The 13,063-nt window shown below is 35.9% G+C and overlaps 1 protein-coding gene across 6 annotated transcripts in view; it reads right to left on the reverse strand.

Moving 5' to 3' along the window:
• Positions 1 to 2,101: 2,101 nt before the first annotated feature.
• Positions 2,102 to 13,063, reverse strand: part of FCHO2 (FCH and mu domain containing endocytic adaptor 2) — an 80,805-nt gene continuing 69,843 nt past the window's right edge. For all 6 annotated transcript variants that reach the window (XM_077790293.1, XM_077790295.1, XM_077790291.1 and 3 more), the window contains 5 exons: positions 12,339 to 12,471; positions 9,352 to 9,551; positions 7,210 to 7,274; positions 4,653 to 4,817; positions 2,102 to 4,425 (listed from right to left, as the gene is read on the reverse strand). In XM_077790293.1, coding sequence (XP_077646419.1) covers positions 4,403 to 4,425; positions 4,653 to 4,817; positions 7,210 to 7,274; positions 9,352 to 9,551; positions 12,339 to 12,471 — 586 coding nt within the window. In that variant the 3' untranslated portion in view covers positions 2,102 to 4,402. The remainder of the gene's footprint in view (positions 4,426 to 4,652; positions 4,818 to 7,209; positions 7,275 to 9,351; positions 9,552 to 12,338; positions 12,472 to 13,063) is intronic.

Consider the following 13,063-nt stretch of genomic DNA (forward strand, 5'->3'; position numbering starts at 1 on the left):
TATAAAAATGGGCTGCTTCCTTAATGATGATGGAGAAAGAGTTGAGACATTGTTGAACAGTAATCACTGCTAACTTTCTGGAGTAGAAAAAATGACTTAAGAACTGAGAACTTCAAGAAAACACATTGGGACATGATAAAAGGAAAAGCTGAATAATCAGAGTAGTGAAATGGGCATGATTTATGGCTTATGATTATTAACTTTTTTTAAAAACCTCCTGAGTAATAATAACTAAGTTATAGAATAAGACCTTTAGAAATAAATTCAGCTGGGACAATGACAAACAAAAATATTTTAGGTTACAGTAATTAAAATAGCCATCCCAGCTTTAAAAACTAAAAGAATTTATTCCAAAAGAAGTGAAAAAAAAAGCAGTTTCAGAAAATGCAGAGTTGAGAGTATTAAATGTTCAAGAAGTAATCCAGAAGAGTCCTCTTCTTTTAAGGCTGTATGCCTTATATCGCTTAATGAATGAATGAAGGGAGAATCCAAAAATTAACAGGTCTGTAAACATGGAGGTCAAAGTGAGCTGAGAAGGAATACTTAACTGGTGTAATAATATGTAGAATTAAAGATAAAAATTATGTTTTCAATTGAGAGACTTTTTAATCAGTCCAATCAATGGTACCTCAACAGTAGATGTGTTATCTGATGTTTTAGTACTTTGAACTGTTTTTAGCTTATGCTATGCTTGGAGGAATTCCTGACTTTTTTTCTTGCATGCTATTTAAGTATAATTTCCCTTTCATAACAACTGAAATGGAAACCAATTATCTAGCAATTGCAAAACTGAAGATAGGCATCTTAACATCTGTGTATCTTAAGCTTTGCAAACAGACTTTTTGCCATTATGCAAGACCTTGTTTTTATGTTAGATAGCAAAACTCACCACAGTTCTAACTTGCATGCTGTTACAGTTCATAATCAAATACCTTAGCTCCTTCAAACACCCAACATAAATGTTATTTGGCAGTGCTAGAGATTAGGTTTCGCTTAAAAACTACCTGATTTTTTACTTAGATAATCACAAACCTGCTTGGACAGTAGTGATCCAGTTTGCAGCAGTTGTGAGCAGTATGTGGGTATAAGTCAAGTGTTAATTGACATGCCAGAGCAGCCTCAGTCAGATCTGTTACACTTTAAGTTCAATGAATGCTAGAAGAACTGAACAGCACCTTTTTACATTTCTAACCAATAAATGAGGTGCTGGGGGACCAGAAAACAAATCACACATTAGCTCTCCAAGACTCTAGCCTGTTCTTTGGCCAGTGTTGAAGACCAGACTACTGTGTTAGATGGACCACTCAGTCTGACCACTAAACACTTGTGTTCTTCATTCCTGCCTGCTAGCAGAAGATAAGAATCAAGCCCTTGAACTATTGCTTTCCTGCATGACAGGAATGGTACCTCTATTGCAGTGATATCCAACCAGCTGAGAAAGTGAATTTGATAAGTCATTACTTACTAAGCCTCTGCAGGCTTTGGGATCAGTAGGAAACAAACAGATTCAAAAACATTTGTTCAGTTTCAGCTTCTGTTCTGTGCTCAAAGCTTACAAGGACTAAACCATACAGACCACTGAAGAAATACTAAATTGTCTACTCTTTTTGACAGGTGGAACATTAGAAATCAGAAGGAATTACTTTAATCTTGCCACTAATTCTTCTTCTGCACACACAACCAGATATAGACTCATAAACTAAGACATAATGTACAGTATTTGATAGCACTATTTACAGACAGCAGCTCATGTCCATGAGTCAAGATTTTTCTCATAAACAAGATTTTTCTCATAAACATATCCACAGTTTTGCCTAATCTAATTTATTTGTGAAGTGAATCAATTTAGTAAAGGTATAGGGCACTACAGACATCTCAGACATTGCAGTTTAGTAAAGATGAAATGTTCTGAAGAAGTCATCTTTCCATCAATCTTCTCTGTGATGATTTTAAATATACAAAAGAGTTCATTATGATCTCTACCCTTTGTTCCACTTAAAAGTTAATATTTTCAAATGTTCAATACAGGCATGGTTTTTCTTTTTACCTTATTGCTTAGAAGGTCTGTGGAACTTAACTGCAAAAGTACAGGCAATATAAATCAGTATTTAAATTATATATTACATGTTTATTATGGGTGCAAATTTTTAAAACTTACATTTTATGAAAATTCAGAGTATTTACAATTTTTGAAAGATAAACTTGTATGCTCTAATTTACAGTCTAACGCAGTAACAATTAATAAAAATTCAGATCCTTTAGAGTTGTGTTTACAAATTAATTTTCTTAGGAGGCAGCTACAAGGGACATTGCTGTATACACAAGCAAGAACCAGCTTGCTACGTAAGTATTTTTTATTTTAAATCAAATAGCTACACATACTTTTTACATTGTTTTTGAGTTTCTTTACAAAATGCCTATATAAATTTGTATGGCTTCAAAATTGTAACCTGCACCCAAAGCAAATGTATGAAAAACACCTGAATGAAGGCTAGTTTAAAAGTGCTGAAACATTAACTACTTCATTTAACTTAGAAATTAATGTAATACTTGATTAAAAATAGCAATAATAGGTTTGGGTTTTCATTAATAAAATATTGTTGTGTTAATCAGTTTGATTGTAAAGCAGGTTACAATTAAAATTCCAATAAAAAAGATCACCATTTTATGAGATGTAAATTTATCATCACTAAGATTAGCAAAATATAGGAGCCAAATATACTCTTCCAATCAAATCGACAGTACACTATGTTCTTAGTACTAAAAATGAAACTCTCACCAGCAAAAGTGTCTAGTGTACACAACAATTTATGCAGATTCTACAAAGGCACAATTTCTTGTAAAGCTTCAGCAGTCCAATTCATTACTGGCTTTGCATGAATTAACTCAAGCGTGTTTTACTGTTTTAATAGAGAATTTGAAATAGATGCTGGTATGCTAAATGTTCATTTGAAATTGCCACATGCAGGTTATTGAATTATTTTGCCCCAATGCTTATGATTTCAACATTACAAAAAAAGCTTGGTAATACAAATACATAGAAAGTTTTCTAAATTAGTGACTTGCTTTAAAAAATGGTTACTGATGTGTCAATTCCCTGTGCTTAGGCTGTAGCAAGCAGATTAGATTACAATAAAAATATTAAAATTGGTAGCTATAAAAAAATGAACACATGACAGGATTTGTCATCCTGCAGCCATAAAATATCCTTTATAATGCCTCCTGAAGTACTATGTGTACATTCACATCATACATCCCCAAATCCACTCAAAAGTCTGAAGACTTATAGTCAAAGCAAAGAGTAATGCTGTTTGCTTTTAGAAATTTGTTTTTCTTATGCTCACTGATTTTTCAGATTCTCCTCTTTGGTGACATTAAAATTACTTAATGAAAAAGTTTCTGAGTACTGCATGATGCAGCTCCCTTTACTAAATCCACATTTAACTGCAATTATTCCTCAAGGAAATAATTAAGTGTTTTAAATTTCTTTTAAAACAAACGACAGTTTTTACAAACCTCTCTTCTAAATAAATTGCAGTGAAAAGAATTTTTATAAAGTTCTGTGCATAATACAAACGCCATGCTTTCTTGATGAAGAGCCAAACTTTGAAAAAGGAAGTGAGGCACATGAGTATCAAATTGAATAGGCACAGGCATTTTTAAAAGGCACAAATGTTATGCAATTAATATAAAAATAAATTAAATCTACTGCATTAACTCAAACAATAATAAGGACCAAAAAATTTTACTAATTGCAGAAGTAAATCTCTGCTGTGTTTTGCAATTTGTAACACATTGCACTTAGTTAAAAAAAAAACCTCTATATGAAACAACTTACAATTTAATAATACATGATACATGGGCATCAAGTTACTTTTATACATCTCTAACTCAGCTGGTCTTGTGGTATGAATGGAAAGAAGGACTACACAAGACATAGCCTCTGCTATCTTTATAAACTGTCAATTAAAAGCTGGCAATTAAAGAATCTGAAAAATGAGTATTACTTATGAAAAGCTCAAATATTTCTTACTAGATCTCCTATATTTTAGGTGTAATGTTTACAGTACAACATAAAATTTCATACTTCCATTACAACTGTGGATTACTATTTTGACTTCATCTATATAAAATTACTCATTTTTCAACAAATTTTCCCAAATATTGCAGTTGATAATTTACAGACAGTGTTGAAATTAACTTCAGTGCTATTGTAAAGTAATAGAAAGTTTTCAAAATGACTCTTAAAAGTGCATTTACTTTCTGTAGTTTAGCCTCAAAGTAAGTCAATATTTTTAAAGATTAATGCATGTTAAAATAGTGTTTGAAAAATAGAGAGGGTAGAGTTCCTATCATCACAAGTGTTTCTTGCACTTCTGATCCAATGACTTTCACAGGTACATCAACAGTCTGCCATATACCGTCCTGAAAAACAAAGGTAAGTTTTTTGCAGTCAATAGATAAACCAGATTTTGTCGATATTTTCCTTGGAGCAGTCTGAATAACTATGGAAAAACAAACTGACTTGTCAGAAGTGTTTCAATAAAAAGTAACTATGTATACATCACTTATTTAACAGTTTCATATTTTAGAATTTAACACTAGTGAATATATAATGTTAATTTGAATATATAAGCATGTCAATGTCTTACCAGTGGCAAATCTCTTCTTAAGAAGGGAAAGCCGATAGCCAGTGCCTACAAGTTCCACATCTGCTCCTGAAAGGGTGCTTCCTTCACTGATGAATTGCACTGCAAGTGTTGCTGGTTTACTGGGTCCTCCTGAAAGCTCAAATTTTGCTCTGAGTGATCCAGAACCTATAAAAACAAAACTGAGAGGCTGATTATTTTTCAAAATCAAAAGGATCTCCGTAACTTTTTAGTAGTAAGAAGTGAAACTAATATGGTGACCTTTGAGATCTATTCCCAGTGGCAGTCCTACATAGGCTTTCAAAAGAGGTAAGAGTACAAGTCTGTTTCAGACAATGATTTAAAGAGAAACATTATAAATTTCTGGACATGCAGGTATCAGCCTGGTAATCACTTACTACTTATCTGATAGGTCCCTATAATCATTTATGCTTGCTGGTCTTTAAGTACTTACTACCATCTATCTTGTGGTAGATGGTATCTGATAGACAGATAGAAGATACTATCTGCCTTTCACTAGCAGAACATTTAAGAGTTGTCATGATCTATCTGGATGAAAGAACATGAACAAAAACATTGGAAGAAATTCAGTTCTACAGTAATGTACCCAGAGGAAGGGAATTACTATGTTTCTATTAAAGACAAAGTTTGATTAAATACTTCTCACAAATTTCAGGGGTTTTTTTCAGAAACAGTAGTGAAGTGGCATCACTTTGATAGTATCATAAAGCAATAATAGTTTAAAATTACTTTAAGTATATTTCTGTAGGCAATGAAAGGCTTTTTCAAAATCCCCACATTGCTACTACTTTTTGGTTTTAAAACAGGTATTTTCTTGCTCTTGTGAAGTGTGCTGGGAAAATGACATTTCAATTAAAATGAATGGAATAATTTTGCTTAAAACAACTTGCTATTCCTATCAACAACACCTGCTAAATGACGAGGAAAGTCAGTAACTTAAATGGTACTGAGCTAAAAGCAGGAACTAAAAGAAATTGTTTCACACAGTGGCTTATTCTTGATAAATTTAGCTTAAGATCAATTTAATTTCTTCAGTAGGTCAGCCTTATTTCAGTAAACTGGAAATTCTTTCTACTCTAACTATGGCAACTCATATATTCAAGTGTTCTGAAAGTTTGTTCTGTGTTTTATCTCTTTCCAACTGACACACCACATGTGTTGGACCATAAAAAGCCCCCTAAAATTTTATCATGATGTCCACCAGGAGAAAAGACTTGAAGACACTTGTCCTGACATTGACAGTGTTTGTGCAACTTCTCCCTTTGCTTCTCTAACTGCCAAGACTAGCACAGTATTGCTTCCTCCTGAACTGAGAGTACTACACATGCTTATACTCAAAGAAAAGAGGAGGAAAAGACTGTGGGAAGGAAAAGAATACAGCAGAAGCAGTGGGGTATGTGCAAGTCTGCTATCAATACACAAGATGCAAACTGGATCACTAGCAGCCAATTCTGTGCTATTCTGCAGGTGTACAGTTCCTCTTCATCTAGCTGCATTTGTGTTTCAGTATGATTTTTCCTTTTAAAAGAAGCCACAAAGTTTGGAAAGGGGGGGGGGGGGAAGGAAGAGGGCTAATCCAATGTAGTGAAGACAAATAACAAAGAACTGTGAGGCTAGTGAAAGACAAATTACACCAGACTAGAGTAATCACCTGTGTTCAATAAAATTCTCTCTTATTGTGTTTGAATGATAACCACAACTCTGCAGCTTTGCAGGAATAGAAGTTGTCTTCTCTTTCCATGCTTGTGGTTTCTAAATGAAACCAGTCACATTTACAGGCAAATCTGTGATTTCACAATCCTCTTCACTAAATTCTTAGCAGGACTAAAGGCCTTTCCTTTACATTAGCAGTTCATTTCTCCACAGAGACTTTGAGCAGCTTTGGCTGCTGTACTACTTCAGAAAAATACTGGACTTGCAGGGACTGCAGGGGTTGTAACTACAGCTCAGAGAAAGGCACTGGGCAGAGGACAACTACTGCTACCTTATGCAATATTGTATAAATTACCACTCTGAGCAGATGTGCATAGATTAAAATTTTTCCTGGAGTCATTATAGTCAAAACCAAGACTCAAAATGTTGGTCAAAAATAATATATCTAAACTTAGGAGTTTTGGATTTATTTTTTTTTTTTACCCCCAGTTCTTCCACTTACCTCCTTCTAATGTATTTAAATTATCTATGTGTGGAAAGAGACAGATATTAAACCTATTTTCATTTGAGTAACTGTTCACTTCCAAACTGCATGAATGCAAAAATTTCATATCCTATCTAAACCCTATTTTAGAACCACTAACTGTTTTCAGGGTACTTCATTGTTTTCCCTTATATAGCTAATAATTAAATTTATATTTTGACATCTTACTCATATTGGAATCTCTCAGGAAGCAATTAATTGATAAAAACATCAACTAGTGAACAGTTTACAGCATAAGAAAATGTGTAAAAAGGAATTAGAGGGCACAGAGGCTAAAATGATTACCTATTTACTGATAAAAATTGTCTGTACAAGAAAGCAAAACAAAAGAGTTGAACTTGCCTCCATTCTCAGACTTCTCTGAAATGCTAGATATTTTCCAACATGCTTTCATCTGGTCTGCATTCCTGTAAGAGAATGGTAGGTTAGTTACAAGTACTGGTTTTACAACTTTATTTCTTTTTATTTTCACAGACATCTCTAAATGGAAGTCTATAAAAATATTTGCATATTTTAAGGTAAGTCTGTGGAAAACTACAGGAGGAAAAGAGAAGGCTGTGTCTGCATCACTCCAGAGCACTAAGCTCAGAAGAATGCACTCCCTTACACATTTTATACAGTAATTTTTTACACACTTAACACTGTCCTGTGTCCCTACCTATGGCTCCAAAATTCAAAACCCTCTGCAGCCTTAAAAGCATATGTTACTCTGGAAGCAGTCTGGAAGCTATGCCTTGATGCTTCGTGATGATGGTAGAATGGGGAGCAATGTTGATTGTTCTCCTCCTAGTGAGAGTCCTGACAGCATGAATTTTATTCCATTTCCTCTCTAGTAAAACTAATTGGCATCAGTAATACTCTGTTCAAGCTAACTGCAAACACTGTAAAGAAACAGAAAAGGGTACCAAGAGTGTCTAGGCTGACAGGGCATTTTAACTCCTAGAGGACTTTCCAGCAGTTGCATCAAAGGAAAGTCAACTACTTAAAGCTGTGAGCAGCATGAAGTGCTGATAGGTTTGAAATTGCTCCTGCCATTGATGTAGCAGGACTGAAATGCTCACATAAGTAGCACATATGGTAGCTTTACTCAAAGGAAGTCAAGCTATAGAGACCTTTTTTCCTAAAAAAAGACCAAAACCCCACCACCCAGTCAATTAGATTGAACAGGTAGTACATCACAAATACTATATCTGCCTGGGACATAACTGAATTTTTTTTTTTTTCTTTGATCAGCTTGCCAGGCTCAAAATTCTGGGTCTTGAAAGTTGCCTATGTGAGTTCACTAATGCAACTGTCCCTAAGCCTTCCCAGCTAACACCGAGTGTCCTGGGTGGGTGTTCCTGCTTTCACTCTGGCTTCATTACAGAGGGCTTGTGGGAGAAACCTGGGCAGGGAGACTAGCTTCACCACAGTGCAGTTGTGTTGCTCAGATAGGATACTAAACATGTTCTTGTTCAGAATAAGCTTACAATGTGGTTAAAAGCACTGTTTCCTTGAAATACCAAGTCAAGGAGTCAATCCTGTAAGGATTTTTTTTTTCCACCTAAATTTATACTCTGTTACTACATTGTCCAATAAATACCTACAACTGTATTGCCTCCAGAAACATCAGAATCTACCCAATAAATGCATCATGTTTATTTTTCTTTTAAGCTTTAATTTGTAAGGTAGACTGATCTATAAGAAACAAGGTTAACAAAGCCTAACTTCCTTCAACTTGATGTTCTTTGCCCTCTTCATGTTAAAAAGACCATTTTGGGAATTAACAGTCCAGGATTTATGTTACAGCTGGGCAAGTATGTACATGCTGTGCAGGCAGAGTGATTGAATTCTGCTCACGTTTGCTCCAGGGCTGTACAACTCTGTCTAGTCTTACTACCCTCTGCTTGTTTCTGAAACTTGTAACATAATTTCCTACTACCTATGTCACACTTTGAAGTGCTACTGTAAAATGCAGGCTCAGGAGGTGGCAGCTGCTAGTCTCATAATCTGCCTAACACTAGAATTGAGAGAGAGTGCATCCTGGCTTACGGAGAGCTCCTCAGTTATTCAGGTTTGTTTTAAAATTATTTCCATTAGAAGTTAATTTTTATGTTAGAACAATCAGGAAATTTTTTAATGTACTGCCTTTCTGCTACTTTTGCTATATAATCCCCTTATAAGAATACATTGTTACACACACAGAGAAAATGGTTTTTAACCATTTCAAATTACTGTATTACAATTGTCTATTGTATTGGACAAAAGAAAGCAAACATTGGATAATTCATAAAGCATTGTATTATTACACAGTTGGGATCGGTACTCACTGACTGTTTCAATTTATGTGAATTGGCTGCATGTGATCTCCGTTTCAGACCACAAAACATCTAGACATCTGGCACTACACATTTTGCTATTTCTTCCTGTAAAATTTTTCAGGCTATGACATTAAAGAATACACTGAAAAGTATCCGAAAAAATACTGAAAAGAATTAATATTACCATTTTGCAGGTGGAAGTGACTGCATGTTTATCACTCCTCCATCAACTGGTACCACAACCTGGACATTAGACAACATACTAGGCATATTCATAGACTCAGGATTGTATTTATAATCCACTCTCACATCAGTAGTGTTAGCATCACATTTCCAGTAAGTTGCAAGATTCAAGGGAGTGGACTGTATGCCATTTGAAGATACCTGTAAAAGAATAAACCATTGAAAACAACTTAATTAAAATATCATTTTTTGGGCAGAATTAGGGGGTGGTGGTAATTAAGATAAATCTCAGTGCTGACAAAATATCAAGAGAACAATTGACCTCTGCATCCTTAATCACAGAATTTTGAAGACTGCTGCCTAAATGAATTCCTGTTATTTTAATTTTTTATTAAAATACTTGAAAAAAAGGTTTAAATTCCCTCTGGCCTATGAGGCTCCTTCCTGTTCTTTTATAACTTTTTATAAGCTTTGTTTTTGTTGTATTCTGCCTTATGCAAGATGCATGCTTGCAGCAAAATTACTTCATCCTTATCAGTTGTGTGCTGTGCCAATTCAACTGCCCAACCAGCCAGCACCAGAGAACAACACCTGTCATTGTGGGACAGGCAGCCAGCAGAATATAGTTCTTACCTCTTCAAAGCATTATTTTCCTGCTGCAGGAAGGCTGAATGCTGCTTCTGTAGCTGAGATCATTCTACTGTGCTGATGCATCTCAACCACCTTCTCAATCTATCTGAGCAACCTCCTGTGTCCTGGTGCACACTCTTGCCTTTTTTTTACCAGGTCAAAACCTTTTTTATCTGTCTTGACTTCCACAAGCCAATGCCTTGTTTTTACAATAATACACAGTACTCATTTCAGCAAACCACATGTTTTTTTCTCTCCCATCTTTCCCAAGAAAATCATGTGCCTAACATGCTTTTTTGCAGGGTCAGTATGCCAGGATTTTAAACCACACTAGGCAGATGTGGAAACTACAGATATGAACAGCTGGACTGATGGTAATTTTCAGGGTTTTTTTTTGTTGTGCAGACAATTGTCTCACATGTTCAGACATTTCAATGCAGGCCTAGAAAACCTCTGATCTCTCTTGAGGTAAGTATGTCTTGAATATTCATGAAGGCTTCTAATTAACAGCCAGAACATCATCTCACTGATGCATCGAATGGCTGAAGTTGACAGAGACCTCCTGGAGGCTGTCTGGTCCAACCCTCCAGCTGGCTGTGTAAGCTCCAGACAACTTATGAACATTTCCAAGAATGGAGACTCCACTACCCATCTAGGCAACCTGTGTCCAGTGCTCAGCCACTGTCACAAGAAAAATAGTGGTTCTGGCTATTCAGAGGGAATCTCCTGTGATTCAGCATGTGTCCATTCTGATTCTGACTCTCTGCCTCTGTTTCTGTCACTGGGCACCAGCGAAAACATCTTGGCTCTGTCCTCTCTATGCCCTCTCTCAGGTACTTAGACATATTGACGAGATTTCCCTGAATTTTCCTTTTTTCAGGCTTAGGAATTCCAGTACTCTTAGGCTTCCTTCATGGGACAGGTACTCCAGTTCCACCATTGTCTTTGTGGCCCTTTGCTGAATGCTATCCACTCTGACTAGCAATGAACAACCTAGAACTGAACACAGCACCCCAGGTGGGGTGTTACCAGTTTTGAGGAGAAGGACCCCCTCACTTCACTTACTAGCAATGCCTTGCCTAATGCAGCTCAGGAGACCATCCAGGAGACCAACTGCTGCCTGTGCAACATGAGCAGTGAGTTGTTTGGGACATAGTAACCCACAGGACCCTCAGGTCCTTTTCTGCCAAGATAATTTCTACTTGGTTTCCCCACGTGTGCTTCTTGTTGAAGTTCATGAGGTTCCACTCAGCCCATTTCTGCAGCCTGTTGAGCTCCTTTAGGAGGGCAAAATAATCCTCTGGCTTATCTGGAGGGCCATCCCCATTTCATATCATCAGCCAAGGATATCAACTTACCAAGGATACATACACACTGTCCCATCATTCAGATCATTAATGAAGCTACTAAACTGTATGTCCCCTGGGGGTCAGTTCACCTCAGTGTCTGCTCATCCAGCCTGCTCTTCACCAGCTTCTCTATACAGATTCTGTGCTAAATGGCATGGAAAGGCATCCTGAAGTCTGAGCAGACAATTATCTACTACTTTGCCCTCATCCACAGGGGCAGTCATGTCACCACGGAAGTTTGTCAGCTTGGTCAAACCTGACTTACACGCAGTAAATCCATTCTGACTACTGTTCTATTTCTCACTGTGAGAAATCAGAATGTCATACATTCTCAGATAGAATCACAGAATGGTTTGGGTTGGGAGGAACCTTGAAGATCATATAGTTCCAACCTACCCTCATCATGGGCACAGACAATTTTCACTACACAAAGTTGCTCATAGCCCTACCCAGTCTGGCCTTGAACACTGCCAGGGACAGATGGGGCATACAAAACTTATCTGGGCAACTTGTGCTAGTGACTCATCACCCTCTGAGTAAAGAATTTTTTCATAATATCTAATCTAAACCTACTCTCTTTCAACTGCAAGTCAGAACCATGCATTAAAACTCATCAGTGACAGCATCCAAAACTTAGGCAATTGCAAAATCAAAGACAGTACAAGTACAAATGACAAGAAGTTGCCATCAAATCTCTTAAAGGAGTATTTGACTTTGCTGACAAATATCAAAAAAAGCAGTGTTTGAAGATTGCTTGTAGGATTGACCTGAAGCATTAGCAAGCTGAAACAAGCTCTGTATCTTAGGGAAAGACATGAAGAATAGCAGGCATGTGCTAAGCCTGGGCAGAGTTTATGCATTGTAAGTAGAGACATATCCAGATCTGTTCTAGATGAGAGATGACAGTTCACCTCCCTGCTGGCAGACGAAGAATATTTCTTTTAATTTCTGAGTATATATAATATCTGCTGGAATTCCTGAAAAATTACAAAAGGATAAAATTGTTTACCTGATACTTTAAAACATCCACGTTGTAATAGGATGCAGATGGATTCTGCTCTGATAATTTCTTGAGGTAGACAGTTATAGCTTGCATGTTCATCCAAAAGTCTTTTGTACTGGAGTCACTTTGTGACTGATCACTACAAAGAAAGATCATTAATTAGGGGTGAAATATTACACCAGGCATTCAAGATTATCATATATATTAACCTTTTTTTTTGCAAAATATGTTTTTTCAGTATAATTCACTTTGTCCGACGCATCTCTGTTACCATTTCAGTTATAAACTGTCATGTCAAACAGTGATTAAACTTAATTTTGTATGAATTATTCATTACATTAAGTATGAACTAACAAAATGAAATGAAATATAAAAGAATACATGCATATGGTTTGATTTATTATTTCAGTAATTTAAAAAATACAGCATTCAAAAACATTTAACTTAGTGTTCAAACAATTACTCCAATAAATGAAATAGAAACTACTCAACTTAAATGGATTTCTGCTAAAAAATTTCCAGCTTTTCTATTTTTTTAAAGAAACAATTATCTCCAAGTGCAATTTCAACAATTATCCTAGTCAATCAGCAACCTTTTTTTCCTACAAATTCTTCCGAGCATGCTGGTACACATCTGAGAGATAGTTATGTAAAGAATCTGATCCATGTAATGATTTGGCTTTAAAATACACTAGTAGATGGCAAATGAGAGTACATGAATTTCCTACTAT

Source organism: Lonchura striata, chromosome Z (assembly GCF_046129695.1).
Source record: "Lonchura striata isolate bLonStr1 chromosome Z, bLonStr1.mat, whole genome shotgun sequence".
NCBI classification, from domain to species: Eukaryota; Metazoa; Chordata; class Aves; order Passeriformes; family Estrildidae; genus Lonchura; species Lonchura striata.